The sequence below is a fragment of the Lithobates pipiens genome, unplaced genomic scaffold (assembly GCF_037356315.1).
Source record: "Lithobates pipiens isolate NorthernLeopardFrog02 unplaced genomic scaffold, aLitPip1_a1.2 Scaffold_13, whole genome shotgun sequence".
Taxonomy (NCBI): domain Eukaryota; kingdom Metazoa; phylum Chordata; class Amphibia; order Anura; family Ranidae; genus Lithobates; species Lithobates pipiens.
This window is the reverse complement of record NW_027507718.1, coordinates 22,781,129-22,803,715: the sequence shown is the minus strand read 5'-3', so window position 1 is coordinate 22,803,715 and position 22,587 is coordinate 22,781,129. Positions and strand designations below refer to the sequence as shown.

Below are 22,587 nucleotides of genomic sequence, written 5' to 3'. Positions count from 1 at the left end.
CAATGGATAGGAAGGAACGATCTCCTGGACCGAAGGGTTGAAGACCTCAACCACCAGAGGAGGGAATCCTTGACTAACTGGCTCGCCCGAATCTGACGATCCAGGGATAACAGAGATTTGTCCCATTGGACAGGATGTCCTTCTGCAAGACTCGGGTGTGAAATTGGGCAACCACTTATTATACACTTAACTGGATTTTTTTTACCAAAGACATGTAGCAGAATACATTTTGGATTAAATTTATGACAAAATTTGATTTTATTGGATTTCCTTTAACACAGAAAGTAGAAAATATTGTTTTTTTTTAAATAAATTTCCACTCTTTTTTCACTTATGTTGCAAAAAATAAAAAACTGATTTGTGAATAAATACCACCAAAATAAAGCTCTATTTGTGTGAACAAAATGATAAAAATTTCATTTGGGTACAGCGTTGCATGACCGCACAACTCTTATTGAAAGTGCAAGAGCGATGAAAGCTGAAAATTGGCCTGGGAAGGAAGGGGCCCAGTACTGAAGTGGTTATTTATAACTGTCTTCTTTTATTTATGACACCTGCCATTGAACGGAGTGTAACTTACACGTCATTCTAAAGGCATCTGTAATGTTTGAATGCATCTTTTTCTCTAAATAAAGAGTTTAACCACTTCATGCAAATCGCCGTACCTCTACAACGGTACTTTGATGCTAAATACCGGGGTTATGGCAACAGCGCTAGCTACCATAACCCAAACACTCAAAAAGAGCGAGCAGGTCTCTTTAGGATAAAAGTGGTCTCTGCAGCGGATTTGCAGCGAGATCACTTTTATTGGGGGCGGGAGAGGGCCCCCCTCCCGCCGTGCTTCGGTCGTCTCCACCCTTTCCCCTTCGAGTCTGGATGCAGAGTGAGGAAAAGATGGCCCCCACTTGGCTCCATAACATTAGATGATGGAAGCAACGTCAAACATCACTTCCACCCAATGATCTTAAAGGAAAATTTTTGTTTTTGCAAAAAAAGATTTATTTTATTTATTCATTTTTTTATCGCTTTTAAGTCTAAATGTTATATCTAAGGTCTTTTTGACACCAGATCTCACATTTAGGAGGTTCTGTCATTTTCTTATATTACAAGGGATGTTTACATTCCTTGTAATAGGAATAAAAATGACCCAAATTATTATTTTTTTTTTTAAAGGACAGTGTAAAAATAAAAAGTAAAATAAATAAGCCATTCGTAAGAATGAGAGCAATAATTCTAGCAAAATACCTCCTCTGCTGTCTGTAACCCAAAACTGGTAACCTGTAGACATTTTTAAACGTCGCCTATGGAGGTTTTTAAGGGTCAAAGTTTGTCGCCATTCCACGAGCGGGCGCAATTTTGAAGCATGACATGTTGGGTATCAATTTACTCGGAGTAACATTATATTTCACAATATAAACATAAATTGGGCTAACTTCACTGCTGTCAAAAAAGTGAATTTTTTCCCAAAAAATTGCGCTTGTAAGACTACTGCACAAATAGAGACATAAAGTATTACAACAATCGCCGTTTTATTCTCTAGGGTGTCTGAAAAAAAATATATATATATATAATGTTTGGGGGGTTCTAAATAATTTTCTAGCAAACAAAATGATTTTAACTTGTAAACGTGTCAAAAAGAGGCTCGGCCCTTAAGTGGTTAAAAAAAAGCCCTTTAGACTTACAGTGGAGTGTTTTTACTTATGTTTTTTTTTTTTTCCGCAATTGCGTATAGTTTATATACTGTTTTGCAAAATGAAAAGATAGCCGGTCTGGATAAAGTCCAGGGCCAAATTTTTGTCCGAGTCCAGCCCTGCACGGGAGTCATGATCGCTGCTTGGCACTCTGCATTCCATAGCACACTCTATATACCCTGAATGCAGAGCGTCACTGCTAAAGCGCAGGTGACGTCATCGGCTATTGCTGATGTGAATATCCCTGAACCTAGTGCACATTTAGGAGATATTCATTGCACTTACAGGTAAGCCTTATTAAGTTTACCTGTAGGTGCAAGTTCACATACAGAGTTAACTACTGCTTTAAGCTAATATTGAACGTTGTGCATTCTTTATAGTAGTCGTCATTTTCTTTTTCTTTTTTTTTCTTTTTTGACACGTAAGATTTTTATTTTGTTTTTCTGCTAGTGGATAAATACATACAATTTCACATGACATGTGATAGAAAACATTATATTGTTCTGACACTCACACTGTGCAGATAATGAACATGTTTCAGAAGATGTGTTTGCATATTCAAGTGAATGAAGGGAGCTATTTACAAAAAAAAGCAGATATAATACTTTCCTATAATCATTTTTCATTCTATACATCCTTAAAAAAAACAGGAGAGCTGTCTTATTTTATGAATGGCGCTAAGCAATTAAACAGCATTCTAGACTTCTGTGTAGTAGGAAATCTTACTGCAGGGCACACTCTGTGAAGGGAGAACACAAAACACACAAAAGATTTTTGATGCATTATTGACTATTTCTTTGCACATTATCTGTCTTTTATTGTATATAATGCTGGTGTGTTGGCACTGTTTAGGCAGGTGTATAGGAATCATGCTTTCCATCTGTGTTCTTACCTGTTTTTATTGTTCTTGGTTTCTTTTCACTCTTCTGTATTCTCCATTTCTGCTTTTTTTTTTGTGCTATGAACATAAGACACAAGGGTTCATTTCTTTGTCTTGGCTTTAGGCACCAAAGTACCATCTCTCATGTAGCAGCTGTTCAACCCATACTCACCTTTGATCCAATAGTGGATCATTCACATCTTCGTTGTATGGCTCGCATATGCTTTTGCTCTTCTATTATACTCTGCATGTGTCTAATAATGGATAAGAATTGTATTACAAAGGGCATACATTATATTCACTGAAGAATGTTTTTTTTTTTTTTTCTTAGCTGTGTAGTTTTGAAGATTTTAAATTAAACTCCAGCCCAATTATTTATTTTTTTTAGTTTTGGATAGGTAGAAGAAGTGTTATGCGGCGTACACACAGTCAAATTTTCCGACGGGAAATGTTGGATGTGAGCTTATTGTCGGAAAGTCTGACCGTGTGTATTCTCCATTGAACATTTGCTGTCGGACAAATGTCTGATAGCAGGTTCTCGAATTTTTCACCAACATAACTTTGTTGTCGGAAAGTCTGATCGTGTGTACACAAGTCCGTCGCACAAAAGTTCACGCATGCTCGGAGTCAAGCAGAAGGAGCCGCACTGGCTATTTCTCGGCTCGTCGCTACGTCTTGTACGTCATTGCGTTCCAGCGTTCGTAATTGTTGACCAACATTTGTGTGACCGTGTACATGCAAGACAAATTTGAGCCAACAACCTTCAAACAAAAATCTGCGGTTTTGTTGGTGGAAGGTTAGATCGTGTGTACGCGGCATTAGAATTTATGTAAGGATAGTACCGTCCCCTCATTTTTTTTTTTCTTAGGAAAAAATTTCTTAGCACAGACACAACAAAAATGAAAAACATCTTTTTAGAGTGGAGAAGAGCTAGAATCTAGCTGGAGCTATCTTTTTATTGCTGTGCCCCCATTTGAGATATCCACTTAGTTCCTATCGCAATGACAATGTCTTCATTAGGACAGGGCCTCCATTAGGCACTGCTTTGGCTCATCATTGGATACTAGTTGTAAAAGGTGAATCAGGTTCATATGGGGCACACTTTCTCCAGTGAAGCTGCCCTCTTCATAAACAAGGTTTCCATAAGCTGGAGGGCCCAAATGTTTTTGGAACCCATATATAAAAAGAATGTCACTCTAAAGAAATGAGAGTCCAAAATTGTTTAGGCTTCATATACACAGGCGTTGTGCGGGGAGCAGGGGCATAACAAAAGCTGGTTGACCCAAAGTTTAATGTTCCCCAACTGTCCCCCATGTGCAATGGTAGGATGATGAAGGTAATACATATAGTTTTGGCCACATTGATTTGCTTTTCAGCATGGCAAAATTATACAGCATTTAGCCAGCAGTAAGACCACCAAAAGCAATACGTGCAAGTGAGCAGCACTGTAACCAAGCACCGACGTGCGAGCAACGTGCTTGGCTCTCGATTGTGGAGTGGCATTTTAATACAAAAAAGGCTAAAAAAGGGGCATTCAGGAAGCCAAAGGATCACTTCCTGAATGCCTGGCAGATGCTGCTCTAATGCCCTTTGATAAGCCATCTCAGGTCACTTTTTAGAGGGGCAGAAGAGTGTTCCACTTGATGATATTCATTCCCAAGACAAACTTAAGCATTCCACTAGTACATGAACAAATGAGAGATTACCCTGTGGAGACATAATAGATCTCAGAATGGAGATAGCTTTCCTTAAAATGGGGTAAATCTTAACAAAAAGTTTAAGAACACTGCACAACCCATTTATCACCAGGCATTGTGTATCAACATCAACATTATTCAATTATTATTTAATCACCTAATGGCTACCTCCATCAGTGTATGCTGGTATGGCAATTCCATTATTGGCGTGATCCTTATTCATACTCCATCAGAATCTTTCAAATTTTTGTAGTGGATATGTACACCCTTATTGGGTAACAATCCGGCAATAAGACGGTCCTGGGGCCACATTGTCATCTTTGTTCATTTATGTAAAGTTTTGTTTGGCAATTTTGCACTGGAGCAAAGACAACTGTTGTGAAATCATATTCTGGGCATGAATTTGATATTGAGTCCCACATGGAGCTGGCATGGCAGCACATAATTTTAGCTGGAAATGCTGAACCTGCCAGTGCAAATTCATGAAATATTTTTGATAATAAAAACAAACTCCTTCATAAAAAAAAGAAATGCAACATCAGTGCAATACTACGCAAGAAGAATGGTGTAACTGGTGTTATGCTGCCACCTAGTGTGCAGTCAGGGGAGCACAACAGACAATAAAACAGCTGTGTAGCACACAGATCAGAAGGAATAATTCAATGCACTGAGGTTGATTTACAAAGCAATAAAGAATGTTTAATTAGTAAAGTAAATTTTGAGTTTGAAAAGTAAAGCTGTAATGACTTCTGTTATCCAATCTTTTGCAAACAAACCTCCTGCTTTTTTAAAATTTCACTTAAATTTGCATTTAAAATGTGATCATCACTTCATCTTATTTTACATTCAGTTTGCAAAATGAACAGTCTTTATTTCTTTAGTAAAGCAACCTCAGTAACAATAATAGAGTAATTGTACGTCCGTTACATTTTTGTTTCATAATGGAAATGTATACTATTATAATATATTATTATATTATTTGCCTCAATACACCTCTTACCCTCTACTACTTTGCTATATACTTTTATTGCTATTTGCACTATAAAGTATAAAATAATATTTAAAGAACACCTGTCATAAGATAAGTATGTCAGCTGCCATTGCTAACAACACCAGGACATGTAGACTCAAAACTACCACCCCCATCAAATTATTCTCTGCACCTATTACCTTTTGTACCACCCCCTCCCTTTACAATGTAAGCTCTATAAGCAGGGCCTTTTGCATGGAACTGTACTGTAATTGTGTTGTCCCCCCCTATACATTGTAAAGCGCTGCGTAAACTGTTGGCGCTATATAACTCGTGTATAATAATTATAATAATACTGAAACTGAAGCATCAATATAACAGCCAAGCACCTAGCATTTTCAGAAGGAGAAGTCAGCAATGAGAGCTACATTTTTTCATGGCAGGTTTTCAATATATTGGAATACACCACTGCAAGAAGTATTCCTATTCTTTAGACTATTTGACTTTTGCTTTACAAAAAAATTAGCTGGGAATTAGAGTGCTTCGTGCATATTTGCAACTCATTTGCCTCCTATAAAATAAATAAACCCAACTCCACCCTGTGTCCAGTATAAAATGCTAATACCACTGCTGCTGTATTGTATCACACCTTTGCAGTAATTAGTAACATACACCTCATATATTTGTCATATTTTTTGCTGCTTTTGTCCAAATCAGGAGATTTCCCTTCACCTCCTGTCCTTGAAACACAAGTCAAGGGAAATGTCTCTCTTCAACATTGAACTATTTAGTCCCTATTCCCATGTTTCACTGTTCTACTGAACCATTTTTCCACTCACTCTCTTTTCCAGTGGTAACAGTATCCTAAGTAAAAACAGCAAAAAAAAATGACAAGAGTTCTAACCCTTCCCCCACTCATTACAAAACAAAAATAATGCTTTGGCTTTGATTACTAAAGGCACAATACACACGATACGAAAATCAGAAGTAAATTTTCTTCCGACGAACGATCTGCCAATTTTCGGATCTTTAGTACGGTGGTTTCGACAGCCGATTCCGGTTTTTCGCCCGACATAAGCTGACTATACCATTTTTGTCGTACGTGAACTCAACGTCCGATTTTCGTTTCATTAGTACGGTTTTCCTACGAAAAAAATTGTAAGAGCAAGACTACGCATAATCAGAAATGAAAGAATACATACAAAACTATTCAACACATTGGGGCAGATTTACTAAAACTGGTGCACTGAGAATCTGGTGCAGCTGTGCATAGTAGCCAATCAGCTTCTGACTTCAGCTTGTTCAATTAAGCTTTGGCAATAAAACCTGGAAGCTGATTGGTTTCTATACAGAGCTGCACCAGATTTTGCACTCTCCAGCTTTAGTAAATAACCCCCATTACGTCCCTTCTGAAGTGGTATTCTGTTGTACAAGAATTTTCGCATGGTGTATAACATCTTCGACATGAGACTAGCATGCCACAAAAAAAAAAAAAAATGTTTATCCGAAAATCTGATCATGTGTACGAGGCTTTACTTTCTTAAATTAATGATACAATTTAAAAGGGAAACAGGAGTGTGGATAACACTTATGCCCTGTACACACGCTCGGACATTCCGACGACAAAATACGTCCAATTTTTTCCGACGGATTTTGGCCCAAACTTGTCTTGCATACACACGGTAGCACAAAGTTGTCGGAAAATCCGATCGTTCAGAAGGAGGTGACATGCAACACGTACGACGCGCCTATTAAGAGGCCAGTAGCCAATAGCTTTCGTCTCGTAATTTATTCTGAGCATGCGAGGCATTTTGTGCGTGGGAATTGTCTACACACGATCGGAATCTAAACGATCAGATTTTGTTGTCGGAAAATTTTATATAAAGTTCTCAAACTTTGTGTGTTGGAAATTCCGATGGAGCCCACACACTATCGGAATTTCCGACAACACAAATTCGATCGCACATTTTCTGTGGGAAAGTCCGACCGTACGTACAGGGCATTATTGGTGGGGAGAGCTAAATGATCTGACAAGAAGTCAGGGAAAATCTCCCTATTGAGGATAAAAGCCACAATAAAACGACAAATTACTTTTACCAGGCCATCGCATATTACAACAATGAATTGAATTAACTGAATTTGCACACTGAACACTTTTATATTTTATTGGATGGATTAATGCTATTATGAATTGTTAGCATATTAGCCCTTTTGTTTTGGCATGTTTTTGTGTTACGCTTAAACATCGCGCCATTTTTAATAGAATAGAATATCTCCTAGATTGTAAGCTCTAAAGAGCAGGGCTCTCTGATTCCTCCTGTATTGAATTGTATTGTAACTGTACTGTCTGCCCTCATGTTGTAAAGCACTGCGCAAACTGTTGGCGCTATATAAATCCTGTATAATAATAATATAACAAGGCTACTATGCCTTCAAAGGATATACACAAAAAAGACTGTAATATTTTTAAACATTTTGTGGGTAAGAAAGAATCTACATTGTACAAATAATATCACCTGATATAAGCGCTGCGCAAACTGTTGGCGCTATATAAATCCTGTATAATAATAATAATAATATAAGATGTTCTAAAATGAATGTCTTTTATTACAGAAGCTGCAGCTGTGTTCTCTGCATGTGATGAGATTTGTAAGACCTGCAATATATCTGCTAATGCTTGCACATCCTGTCATCCAGGTAAGTCCATACTTATTTACAGTGCTTCTTTTTACTAATAATGTCTAAATAAGAAAATGATTATGTATTATTATTATCTTGTATATATTCATTAGAAGTAAAAAAAAAAAAATCCATTAGTTTTCCTCCACATAGAGAGCCTGGAAACTTTTCTTTTCCCAAAGTTTCAATGATTTATGAACTTAAAAAGCTTCTTCAAAGTTAAAATTTTTCTTACGAAAGGGCTATTAAATCGGATCTCCAGCCGCTGCTCCCCATTTTTTTTCCCCAAACCCTGCCTACCTTAATGCTGGTTCTGAACATTTCAGACACTCACCTACCCAGTGGATCCAGTGGTGTCCTGCAGATTCCTCTCAGAATTCTGTCTGCTCTGTTCCGCTCACCATATTCTTATATAGTTACATAGTTAGTCAGGTTGAAAAAAGACACAAGGCCATCTAGTTCAACCACAAAAAGAAAAAAAAATATCATACAATCCCATATACCCAATTCTATACCCACAGTTGATCCAGTGGAAGGCGAAAAACCCCAGCAGAGCATGATCCAATTTGCTAAAGCAGGGGAAAAATTTCCTTCCTGATCCCCCGAGAGGCAATCGGATTTTCCCTGGAATATGATGTCATCATGAGGCCCGTCAGCTCTTCTAGGTTAAGCCGCCGCTTGGCCCACTCCCCACCTCAATGGAGCTCTATGCCTCCTGAGAAATGTGACGTGCGTATCCCAAAAGGCGAAGGGGGGTTAGCGCATTTCATTCACATAGGCGAATGACTTGCAGGGGGGGGGACTGAAATTTTTTGTTCAGTAAATTTAAAAAAGTAAACAAAGTATATAAAAATTTTATAAAATTGGTTTAAAAAAATTGTGTGCTCCTTGCGTAAAGGAGGTCAGGAAGGGTGGAGAGGAGAGGAGGAAACTTGAATATCAGGTTGAAGATCCGCTTTAATTCCATACATTGCATGTACTGTGTATAAATATGCTTGCATAAATGTTTTTTTTATTTTTATAAATCAGTATTCAAAAAAAGAAAAATGGAGAAAAAAAAAGGTTTTAAAATTAGCCAGGGAAAGTTCTCTTCATAAATATTCTAATGTATTTGTTTCACTTGCAGGGACATTTCTTCACGATGAGAGCTGCATTAAATCGTGTCCGCGGGGGACCTTTAGTAATACAAAGGACAGACGATGTGAAAGATGTTCAGAAGGCTGTGAGATGTGTGCAGAAAACAATGAATGCCTGAAGTGCTCACATGACATTCTGCATGCTGGGAGATGTTATAAGAGCTGCCCTGAGTAAGAAAACACTTCATGACATAGTCCATTATACTGACCACCTGGGGATGACGTATATGCTTGAAATGTATATTTTCTACAACCATTCTTTAGATAACTGTTTATAAAGCACTGTTTTGAGAATGAATAAGAATTGCAGCATTCATGGCACATATGCCAATATCAAAAGTGAGGGATACAAAACAGATTCCTTGTTCATTTACTGGCATTAAAAATCAATCCATCATTAAAGACAAGCTTGGCACATCATGTTATAGAATGTTTCCTCATGCTAAGGCCCCAAAGCAAATAAGCAGGAGTAATGCATAAGGTTTTCAGTAGGGTTCAACTTGGTGTCACTTGTGCACAGTGTCAATGAAAGCAGCAAATCAAAAATTATATTTACCCTCTTAATGACCAGGCCATTTTTTGCGATGCGGCACTGCGTTGCTTTAACTGACAATTGCGCAGTCGTGCGATGCTTATTTTATTTTTTGAGCTATAAACAAAAACAAAGAGCATCAATTTTGAAAAAAAAAACAATATTTTTTACTTTTTGCTATAATAAATATCCCAAATTGAAAGAAAAAAAAATTCTTCATCAGTTTAGGCCAATATGTATTCTACATATTTTTGGTAAAAAAAAAAAAAAAATTGCAAGCATATAGTGATTGGTTTGCACAAAAGTTAAAGCGTCTTCAAAAATAGGGGATAGAATTATGCCATTTTTATTATTATTATTTTTTTTTTACTAGTAATGGAAGTAATCCGCAATTTTTAATGGGACTGCAACATTGCGGTGGACGGATCGGACACTTTTGTCAATTTTTTGGGACCATTGACATTTATACAGTGATCAGAGCTAAAAATAGCCACTGATTACTATATAAATGTCACTGGCAGGTAAGGGGCTAACACTAGGGGGCGATCAAGGGGTTAAAGGGGTTGTAAAGGCAGAAGGTATTTTATCTTATCGCATTCTATGTATTAAGGTAAAAAGCCTTCTGTGTGCTACAGCTCCTTAACACTTACTTGAGGTTCCTCTCTGTCCAGTGATGTCCACAAGTCCCTCAGCTTCTCCCATCCGAGATTCTCCTTCCTGATTGACTGAGACATAGCAGCAGTGCCATTGGCTTCCGCTGCTGTCAGTAAAAGTCAGCTAGCCAATCAGGGAAGGGGGGGTGCAGGGATGGGTCAGTGCTCCGTGTCTGAATGGACACAGGGAGTTATGACTCAGCTCGGGTGCCCCCATAGCAAGCTGCTTGCGGTGGGGGCACTGAACAGAAGGGAGGGCCCAGGATGAAAGGAGAGAGACCCGAGAAGAGGAGGATCCGGGCTGCTCTGTGCAAATCCACTGCAACAGAGCAAGTAAGTATAACATGTTTATTATTTTTATAGGAGAAAAAACTTGACTGTACCTTACAGACATGGCTGGTTGTTTCCTGTTCCTTCTCTGGACTCTCATTCAGATGGGTTAACCCTTTCGGGACTAAGATCCCTGTAATCATGGTTTTCAGGCTCTTTCCCACCCAAATCCTCTCTGAGCCACTGAATTCTAAGTCCCAAATGAAGACTTGCCAATCCAGAGAATACTGAAATCAGTCCTCTCTTGTTCAACCAGATTACCCCGGAGCCCCTGACCCCGCATGGGTGGCAATATATACTGCAAACCAAGAAATGTGTGTGAGTCACTCAAGCTGTATGGGAATGAAGTCCTGTGCCCACCATCATGAGTGCTGGCCGGGAAGGGAGCTTGTCTATTAGCCAGGCAATGGTAGAGAGTGATAGGTGTCCCGGGAGCCACACATTAAGTCAAAGCCTGCTTGGCAGTGAATGGCAGTCCCAGCCTGGACCTCGCCAGGCCACGCCCCCAACATGTTTCACTCCGCCCACAGGAGCTTACTCATGTGGAAATATAGACTCCTGTTCAGAACACATCCCCGGCATCCTATATCAAATATACCATATAAAACATTCTAAATACAGTAACTGTCAGTTGTATAAACTGTTTTAGGTGTTTATGTTCTGAATTGTTCTTTAATGAAGATTTATATTAACAGACTTTTTTTTTACCTTTGTTCGCAGAGGCTTCTTTAGCTTCGGAGGAGGCTGCACCAGCTGCAGCAAGAGCTGCAACACCTGTGATAAACAAGCAGACTATTGCCTGTCATGCCATGCATCTAAAGTTTTGGAGCTAGCTACATGTCAAAGTGACTGTTCTTCCAAGTTTGTAAATGTTAATGGTGTCTGCCGACACTGTCCTTCCAGCTGCCTGACTTGTGTTGACGAAGAAACCTGTACAGGTACTGTTTATCACTTCTGCACTACTAGCAACTATTCAGACATGGGATAACGGGTATTAGTTATTTGAAAGTAGTTAAAAATGTTATTTGCTTTTTAACATGCGACTTTAAAATGAATGGACTTTACCAAACTAAAACCATATGCGCTGTTAGAAATTTGTTCATTTGATAACGGATTTCCATCCTGATGCTTCAAATTTTCTTGCCACTGTGGTAGAAAATGAATGCTGCTTTTACCTCACTAACAATTAGAAAATCGAACGAACATTCTTAAAAGAAAAAATTTCAAACAAAATTGTATAGCCAACATTCAGTCACATATAGTCACATTCAGCTGGACTTGTTTAGTAATGGTAAAGGAGTCTACCACTCATCCAAGCAGATTCCTCAGTTGTAATGGACGTCAGGAATATACCCTGACATTTATAGCCACACTGGTGACTCACTCACCTTGTCCCATCAGCGTGGTATCATGTAATATGTCAGGACAAATATTGGTTGTTCAAGACTGTAAGGCTCGGTTCACACAGGGGGCGACACGAGGCGACACGACTTGCCACGCCGCGACCTGCCGCGACCTCAGCGGCGACTTGCAAATGACTTCTGTATAGAAGTCAATGCAAGTCGCCCGAGGTCGCCCAAAAGTAGTACAGGAACCTTTTTTCTAAGTCGGAGCGACTCGAGTCGCTCCTCTTAGAACGGTTCCGTAGTACAGAACGGGGGCGACTTGTCAGGTCACGGCGCGGCAAGTTGTGTCGCCTCGTGTCGCCCCCTGTGTGAACCGAGCCTTACAGGAGATGTAAAATGATGTGAAACCACTTTCTTGTATTTTCATAATTCAAACACCACTGTGCCACTAAGTCTGAGGTACAGTATAAACTCATTAGATGGCTGAAGATGAAAATTGGTGTTAAATGGCTGGGGTAGAGATGTTAAAACTGATATTTTGGTTACATAATATATTTGAGTGCTATGCTTGACTGGTGGTTTTGAAGGCTTCCACCTCTGTCTGAAGATGGTTGTTTCATTTTAACAAACATGGTCCCTTTCATACCTCTTGAGAACCAGTTGTCCTCCCTGTCCAAATTGTCCACCTCATTGTCCTCAAATAAGAACCTTCACAGACAATCTTCAGCAGTTTCACTGGCTTACTAACATTTTTGGGGATTATTTACGAAAGGCAAATCCACTTTGCACTACAAGTGCACTTGGAAGTGCAGTTGCTTTAAATCTGAGGGGTAGATCTGAAATGAGGAGAAGCTCTGCTGATTTTATCATCCAATCATGTGCAAGCTAAAATGCAGTTTTTTTTTTTTTTTTCCTTCCATGTCCCCCTTGAATCTACAGCGACTGCACTTTCAAGTGCACTTGCAGTACAAAGTGGATTTGCCTTTCGTAAATAACCCCCAGTGTGTATACATGCCTGTAATGCAATACAGAATTTCAAAATTTCCAAACAAAACCAATAAAAAGTGTATTGTCGTTTTGAAAATGTGGTAAATACTTTCCATTTAACAAATGTACACAGTTCTACTGCATATATTCACATTTATTCATTCCGTTTTAAAAACTATTAGAACTATATATAGATATATATCCAGGTCTTTACTCTATTTGCCTCTTTCAGAATGCATACCAGATCACTTTCTATATAAGGGCAAATGTGTGAGCTCTTGCCCTGATGGGTATTATGGGGAAGAAGGTAGATGTTTACCTTGTGATGGCATATGTGCAAAATGCAATGGACCTGACCAAGATGATTGTGAGAAGTGTGCCAGTTCCAGCTTTTTCCTGTATAATGGAGAATGCTTTGGGAGATGTCCACAAGGAACCTTTTACGTGTCTGGGGACAAATTTTGTCAAGGTACAGTAATTGTTTTTTACTTTTAAAGTTGCTACTTGTATCTCACACCACTCACAAGGATATATGCATTTACAGTAAACTCGTGAAGAGAAGTAAAACATTTGTATTGCTAGTAAAGGTGACATAGAGAAATGCCACTGGTTCTAAATGAACTACTCCCTCAAATACCTCAATATCAGAATACAAAGACCCTAGAAATGACTACAGACACAGCAAGTAAGTCTTATTAAAAGTTTTTTACATACAGTCAGTTAGTGACAACGTGTGAAACCATGCTCAAAAAACCTAATACATTCTGTGCTTGGTACATAGTCAAGAAAACAAAATAAATTAAACTAGGTGTCCTGAGGAACTAACTCAATGAGCTACTCACTGATGGATTAAAAGCAAAATTACTTCAGTTCAGTGAATATGGTAACAAGCCAGGCAAACTGTTAGCACTTTGAGACATTAGATCTAGGAACTACGTTTCTCACAAGAGAGGAACGCTGGTTAAGGAATCACCTTCTATAGGTCTTATTATTCAAACATATATAATTTATGACAGACAGAACATTCTGGAGCACAGTTGCAAACCCAGATGGATATTAGTTGCTATATATGACTCTCTGGTATGCCTCAGTTGTCTGATGATTCAATTTAGGAACTAGAGTGCCCAATCTCCATAGAGGAATTCAACATGGTCCATAAGGCTATGAATAATGGCACAGCCCGAGGCCCGGGTGGGTTCCCACTCTCCTGCTATAAAACGTTCAAGACTCCCTAGGAATGAAATCATGAACTTGATTCTCTTCCAAGAGACACCTTCTGGGCCATGATCACAGGTATACCTAAAGAGGACAGAGACCCCCAGCTGTGCCAAAGTTACAAAAGAATACAGATCCTGAATGTAGACCTCAAGATATTTACCAGAATTCTGGCTAGTTGCCTACTGCCCCATGTTCCCCTCCTCATACATCATGATCATTCTGGTTTTGTACCCAAAATGGAGGTAAGGGACATTACCCAAAGTGTTCTGAATGTCATTCATTTAGTTCATGAGAAAAGCATACCCTTCATGCTTTTATCTGCAGAGAAAGCTTTTGACAGAGTAAGCTGAAACCTTAATACTGATACATTGGCCCACATAGGCTCAGGGGCCAACATGACGACATGGATTGGAGCTCTATAATCCTGCCCAACCAGAGAGTTAATAATTCTGTTTCCATTCCCTTTTCAATAAGTAATGGTACATGAAAGGGATGTCCCTTATCTCCTACAATTTTATCTTGTCCCTGAAACCATTCCTACACACTATTAGAGCGAACTCTGTGATTACTGTCCTTCACACTACCAGACAGGCTCATGGGGTTGCAGTATATTCTCATCTCCTCAAAATACACTTCTGTCCCTTTTACAAGAATTGGAGACATAAGGTTCCCTCTCCAATTACAAAATAAACATATCAAAATCAGAAGCTCAAAATGTTACCCTACCACGATCTCTCCTTGAATAGCTACAGCAACCATTCCCTTTTTGAACATTCTCCAGGCGTATTCTGTACCTGTTATAGATGCTACCAGTATCATTACCTCTAGGACATTCAACTTATGGAACAATTAACTTAATCTCTTAAAAATCAATCTTGAAAAACAGTTAAAAATTTGGACACCCTGTGTGATGTACAAAGACTTTTTAGGTGCAACTGTGGCAGTGCCATTGAGGGGAGGGTGAACCCCCCAGCCCCCCCCCTTCTTTTCTTTGTTTTTCTTTTTTTACTTTCCCCATTTCTTATAACTCCCCTAAAAACATTTGTCGGTCTGTTCTGTTCCCTGGTTTCTCTACATCAGGGGTAGGCAACCTCAGCCCTGCAGCTGTTTTGAAACTACAAGTCCCATGAGACATTGCAAGACCCTAACAATCATATTTATGACTCCTAGAGGCAGAAGCATAATGGGATTTGTAGTTTCATTACAGCTGGAGAGCTGAAGTTGCCCACCCCCGCTCTACATGTTAAACTTGAACTATGGCAGGGCTACATGCAGCTAGTAGGAAGAATGGAAATACACAAGTTGTATATTGCTTATTATAGTTTGTACATACTGACTTGCAGGTTTCTTCAACTGCAACTATCTTGTGAATTATAGGCTCATGTGTTTCTATTTTGCTTGATATATTACCTGCCCAGTATCTTGGTCACTATAAATAATTTATAAAAAAAAAAAAAAAATATTGTGCCAAGCATAATCCTGAGTAACAGCAGCCCTTCAAAAATGCACAATCAGATATCTACTGATGATATATGTAGCGCCTGCTCCTGAAGAGCAAGCGCTATGCTTTTTGAAAGTTAAGGTTATACCTGAACTGCAGTTTGGTTCAGGTACAATTGTTCTAAATTTGGACCTCAGCATCAGTCTGACTGGACTATAGGATGTTCAGCCTGGCCACAGGGGGCACTGTCTCTTCTGGCAGGCATGGAACCACAGTCTAGTTGGGTGCTTTAAGTTTACTCTCTTTCAGAGCCTGCCCAGTGGGAGTGTCACTCTTGCTGTGCTCTCTGGGAGAGGGTACTTAAGATGCAGATGTCACGTGGTTCAGGGTTTCCGGTCCAGAAGGATGTTATGACTCCATGGTCCAGGTCCTCTTGACCAGCCCCCAGGAAGGCTATGACCTGGGGTGTGGATCCACCCGACTTGTTGTCTCGGGGCTGGCTAACCTGAGGCAAGGAAATGAAAGCAGGATTCTGAGGTGGTCCGGTGCCATCTCCGGTAGTTGGAGAGGCCCAGTAACTTCATAGCTATTATAGCTATCCCCCTGACCCTCCTTCGGGGGTCAGGGCAATAGAACTATCACTTTATTAATGAATTTAAAAATTTTTATGAAAAACAGATCGTGTCCATCAAATAGAATCCAACATAATCCTACTCTTGTGTTCATTTGCTTCCAATATCACTGTGCAAATAATTCAGAGGGTGTTATTTAAGAAAGGCAAATCCACTTTGCACTGCAAGTGCACTTGGAAGTGCAGTCGCTCTAAATCTAAGGGGTAGATCTGAAATGAGTGGAAGCTCTGCTTATTTTATCATCCAATCATGTGCAAGCTAAAATGCTGTTTTTTAATTTCCTTGCACGTCCCCCTCGGATTTACAGCAATTTTACTTCCAAGTACATTTTCAGTAAAAGATTAAAGTACACTTAGAAGCTGGAAGATGAAAGATCAGCAAAAGATGAGACCCTTTAATTACAGGAGGGCCCATGAGCTGCCCCTTTATCATAGGGTAAAGTGTGATGTAAGGTCGATTTTTCACAGTAGGACCCTCCACTTCCTAAAATGGCTCCAGGAATTCAATTATACAGATAACCCAGTAGGAAAAAAGAACAGATTGCATATAGTATAATGCAATAATCAAATTGTGATCTTAATATAAACATTCATATACTCACAAAAATAATAACTTCAATAGTGCAAAGACACAAAATTTTAGTGCAGACACCTTGCTCACACCACGTTAAACTTAAAACAAAATTGACACTATGAGACACCACCAACCAGGATCATATGCTGCTTTCCAGAAGCTGAGACCCCTTAATTAAAAGTGACCAGATGTGCTTGTCGCTCATCATATGATGGATCATAATAGGTCTTGAATACATCGTAAACTTTAATTCCTCCCAATGGCTCCAAGAATTAATGCATATCAGGCCACAGTCAGGAAAAAAGATAAACTGCACAAAGCATAATGCTGTGAAGTTTAAAATTCATGTTTAGTCGATAAACCAGCATACTCAAAAAAGCGTGCATTAAAACCACATGTACAACCAATCATGCCACAATCCGAGTGTGTGCAATAATGTTAGCACGTATGCCGTGGCCTGCACGTTTCGTCACAATTGACGTAATCAATTATTTTAATGGGGGAAAATGTCCTCAGGACCCACTGATTTAAGCTGATGTAAACTGGCTAATACAAAAAAGATAAGTGGTCATTTTGCTTGTATTTCAGTGTATGTCTGTTTATTATTACCCTTTTTTTGTGTAATGGTTGATTGGAACCTTTGTATGCATAATGCTGAAATGTATAGTATACTGTATGTTTTGTGTTTCATAATTTATTCCCTGCAAATTTATTTTCTTTCAGATTGTGACAGCACTTGTAAATCTTGCCATTCATTTAAGACTTGTGATGAATGTAAAGAGGGTTTAGTTAAAAACAGCCAAGGTCACTGTGTGTCATATAAAGAGTGCAACATCCATGAATATAAGGATGATCAGAAAGGCTGCCTTGCTTGTCATAGGAAGTGTTCACGGTGTACAGGAGCCAGTGAACACCAGTGTTTAAGCTGCAAAGACAACTACTACCTTCTCAGTAAGTTTGGGGGGAAGCCATATGAATATAGGGATATTGAGGTCTAAACAATTTTAGCATTTTTATTCAACATTTGTGCAGTGTGTGTATGCAAAACAATGGCAGCAGCCGATATAATGACAACAAAGTATGAAAAAAAGTGAAATATGGTGAAATATTATGGTTGATAAAGAAAATACTTCTTCTCCTCAATAATGGGCGATTACTAAAAATCAGTACACTGTACAGAGAAAATGGGAATGGGAAAAAGAGAGAAGAACACAAGAAGGAAGGAAGATTACTGGAGGAACTATTCAGTTAGTCAACTTAACTATATCTGATAGCCTAACTATACAGTATCTATATAATTGACATTTTTCTAACCTCTGTTAAGGTAGAACTTTAGGCAAAACTTATTTTTTTACATTTTAGAGTAAGAAAGGGTTATAATCCCTGCCAGTTTTTTTTTTGCCATCTGTGTCCCATTGGGGAGATTTCCCTTTCCCTGTCCCATTGTGAAAACAGGAAGTTAGAGGAAATCCCTGCAAATCAAGGGAATCCCTAGGACCCCCCGGGTCACAGGAACTAGTGTCCCCATTGGAAGATTTCCCCTCTATTACTTTTCTGGGGACAACCCAAAATTTGGGATTTTCTTTTATTTTACTTTTGAGGATAATGGTAAACAGGACAAAAAGAGAGGATAAATCTCCCTAACAGGGGCAAAGACAGCAATATAAAAAACTGATAATCCCTCTTTACTCTGTCCAGAAGTAAAATAAATGCTTTGCCTTTAGTTACATTTTAATGGATAAGTTCACCTTCAGGAACATGTTATTGGTTCTACCTGTCTTTAGTTTGGAACATGTAAAATGTTCCCAATGCTTTAGTCACTGCCTGATTCTGCCCCTCCTCCCTGTGACAGCAGTAGGGGCAGAAGTTCCCCGTACTAGCTATCAGTTTTTTAATTCAATGCGGCCGTGCGGGGCTCCGCCCACGCGGCCATGTTATTCATTCACAGACTTCTGTGAATTAATTAACTACTTTGCGGATGTCAGCTTGTAATTCTCAATGAACTGCAACAGCACTCCACAGTGCCGTGGTAGTTCATTGATTCTTCCAGTCAGTGTATCTGCTTGCCTGTACAGGATGTACGGACACACAGATATACTGACAGGTCTGCAGGAGACCTGCATGGCACCAGCAATCTGTTGATCACAAAAATAATAATAATAAATGCACATTTTTTACCTGCAAAAAAGTGCAATTTATTATTATTTTTTAAGTGAACTTATCCTTTAACCTCCTCGCGCCCGCCCTATGGCCGAATGACGGCAGTAGAGCAGGCGCCTTCGTCCGGGTTGTCGTCCCTGGACGGCGTGATGTTTACTTCCGCAATGCGCGCCGCCGCGGGCGCGCATCGCGGAAGTTCTGTGTTCGCCGTGTCCCCCGGGGACAGGCAAACACAGATCGCTGTAAACGGCCAATCACAGCGGCCGTTTACAGCGTGATCGGCGTATCCAATGGGAGATGATCTCATATGTTTACATATGAGATCATCTCTCAGCGCCGCTCTCCTTCCTCGCACAGACAGTGCGAGAGGGGAGAGATGAACGGCTGCAGCGGCAGCCGTTCTGACTGTGAAAGAAAAAAAAGTTAAAAAATAAAATAAAGTGCTATCCTCCCCTAGCAGTGCCATCCTCCCCTAGCAGTGCCATCCACCCCCAGCAGTGCCATCTGCCCCAGTGCCATCTGCCCCAGTGCCACCTGCCCCCAGTGCCATCCACCCCAGTGCTACCTGCCCCCAGTGCCATCCACCCCAGTGCTACCTGCCCCCAGTGCCATCCACCCCAGTGCTACCTGCCCCCAGTGCCATCCACCCCAGTGCTACCTGCCCCCAGTGCCATCCACCCCAGTGCTACCTGCCCCCAGTGCCATCCACCCCAGTGCTACCTGCCCCCAGTGCCATCCACCCCAGTGCCACCTGCCCCCAGTGCCACCTGCCCCCAGTGCCACCTGCCCCCAGTGCCACGTGTCGTCAGTGCCACGTGTCGTCAGTGCCACGTGTCGTCAGTGCCACATAGTGCCATCTGTCATCAGTGCCATGTATCAGTGCCACCTGTCAGTGTCACGTGCCATCTGTTGTCAGTGTCACGTGTCATCAATGCCACTTATCAGTGCCATCTGTCATCAGTGTCACGCGTCATTGGTGCCACGTATTAGTGCCATCTGTCACCGGTGGCACGTATTAGTGCCACGTATTAGTGCCACGTATTAGTGCCACGTGCCATCAGTGCCACGTATTAGTGCCACGTGTCATCAGTGCCACGTATTAGTGCCACGTGTCATCAGTGCCACATATTAGTGTCATCTGTCATCAGTGCCACATATTAGTGCCATCTGTCATCAGTGCCACGTGTCATCAGTGCCACGTATAAGTGTCATCATTGCCACGTATCAGTGCCATCTGTCATCAGTGTCACGTGTCATTGTCCTGGTATTTCAAAAGTGTAATAAATAGTCAACAAGTTAGATGTGTAATTTATGCTTCTAGAACACGTGATGGCGCTCCCTGCATGTTGGGCCTCTCTATGTGGCCAGGCTGTGAAAAAGTCCCACACATGTGGTATTGTAATATTCAGGAGGAGTAGCAGAATTTTTTGGGGGGTGTCATTTGTGGTATACACATGCCACGTGAGAGAAATAACCTATTACAATGACAATTTTGTGGAGAAAAATAAAAAAAATGAAAAATCTTCATTTTGCAAAGAATTGTGGGAAAAAAATGACAACATCAAAAAGCTCACCATGCCTCTTACTAAATACCTTGGAATGTCTACTTTCCAAAAAGGGGTCATTTGGGGGGTATTTGTACTTTTCTGACTTGTTCGGGTCACAAGAAGCGAGATAGGCCACCAGTACATCAGATGTGATCAATTTTGTGCGATTCGCACCACAGCTTGTAGACGCTCTAACTTTCACAAAGACCAAATAATATCCACTAATTTGGGTTATTTTTACCAAAGATATGTAGCAGTATAAATTGTGACCAAAATTTATGAAGAAAAATTAATAATTTGCATAATTTTGTCACAGAAACAAAGAAATATGCGTTTTTTTTCAAAATTTTCGGTCTTTTTTCATTTATAGCGCAAAAAATAAAAACCCCAGAGGTGATCAAATACCACCAAAAGAAAGTTCTATTTGTGGGAAAAAAAGGACAAAAAATTCATTTGGGTACAGTGTTGCATGACTGAGTAATTGTCATTCAAATTGTGAGAGCACCGAAAGCTGAAAATTGGTCTGGGCAGAATGGTGTTTAAGTGCCCAGTAAGCAAGTGGTTAAGGCAGTGGTCATCAACCCTGTCCTCAGGGCCCACTAACAGGCCAGGTTTTATGTATTACCTTGGGGAGCTGCAGACTAGATTGCTGCAATCACTGATATCACCTGTGATATATTTCAGTTATCTTGCAAACCTGGCCTGTTAGTGGGCCCTGAGGACAGGGTTGATGACCACTGCTTTAAGGCCTTCAAAATGGGAAGTATAAAATTGTTCACTGAGCTTGTCTTTGTTCAAGGTCACTGTACAAGGCAATGCCTGGTTCTGTGTAAAAAGTGAATGCAACGTATTAGATGAACTCACTTATTTTTTTAATGCCCACCCACGCTCCCACAGCACCTTAAGTGTAGGCTATACCTACTTAGAGCCCTGCTCCTCTTCATAAAAGGACACCTATGTGTCTGCCTCACAGACATTGTGTGAAGTCTTCAGAGCTGTACATCATGGGGACTGTGGTCTTTACTTCAGTGGAAGGCCAGTCAGCAGTCTGACAACGCAGAGTGCTAGAGTACATGCTGCACAGGGAAGGACCAGTGTCGGAACATTTCCTTATGTGCCCCCCAATACTTGATCATGTAACACCAAATGACACCAAATGACACCACATTTAGCTATGCAATGGATGGGATACAGCCAGCACCTCCACTCAGCGTGCTGTGTTCCTTATACAATAAGGGTTCTATTTACAGAAAAATTTGAAAAGTCACTGAATTATTCATACAATAGGGTGATACTGGTGCAAGCTGCTAAACAATAATGCTTAATTTGATAGGGGATGGGGGAGTAAAAGCACTCAATCAGGGGTCAGTAGTCTGACTGGGGCCTGTGGACAATTTAGATAGAGGGAATATGTCTATGTACAGGCAACGGATGATGGTCCAATGATGATAATGGGGGACAGTTCTGTCCTTAGGGCAAGCCTCTTGAGGGAAACAGAAGCAAAACTCCAGAAATATGTAAAACAATCATAGAAGCGCCTCTGAAGTAAACTGTATGACATTTAATTAAACAAGGCATAAAAGCACTTACATCTAGGTAAGTGAAGTGAAGCACATCGTGGATTCCTGTGAGGCGAGTCTCTGAGCTGGCTGGGTTGCAGTGGTGGTTTGCTAGCCTTATCTCCTGTGGGCACCAATCGTCAGCTAGATGTATGAGGCTGGAACAGGAAGAGGGGCTGGAACCCACCTGGAATGCAGCAGCATCTGACGTCACTGCATATAATACAATGCGTTTCCAAGCATGCACTCTGCCAATGGGGATGACAGGCGCGCTCCTTTTTCAAGCTCAAAAAAGGCGCTTCTATCTTTGTTTTACTGAATAATTCATGTAATGTGTCAAATGTGTTTATTTCCTATGATCATCAACTCCATCTAGTGGCCATAATCCAAATTTTTCCTGATATACCTCAACCAGGAAAATACTGCATTATGGGCACTAGAAGGAACGGACAATCATAGAAAATAAACATTAGGCACATGATAGGGATTATTTGCAATGGCTGCATATAAATGCTAAAACATCTAAACAGTGTGGTTTTTGTTTTTTTATAAATAG

General features: G+C 40.2%; 1 protein-coding gene across 1 annotated transcript in view; it reads left to right on the top strand.

Annotated features, from left to right (window-relative positions):
* Window positions 1-22,587, top strand: part of PCSK5 (proprotein convertase subtilisin/kexin type 5) — a 628,432-nt gene that overhangs the window by 586,521 nt on the left and 19,324 nt on the right. The window contains exons 28-32 of the mRNA XM_077474911.1: window positions 7,852-7,935; window positions 9,044-9,224; window positions 11,289-11,506; window positions 13,134-13,370; window positions 17,489-17,716. Coding sequence (XP_077331037.1) covers window positions 7,852-7,935; window positions 9,044-9,224; window positions 11,289-11,506; window positions 13,134-13,370; window positions 17,489-17,716 — 948 coding nt within the window. The remainder of the gene's footprint in view (window positions 1-7,851; window positions 7,936-9,043; window positions 9,225-11,288; window positions 11,507-13,133; window positions 13,371-17,488; window positions 17,717-22,587) is intronic.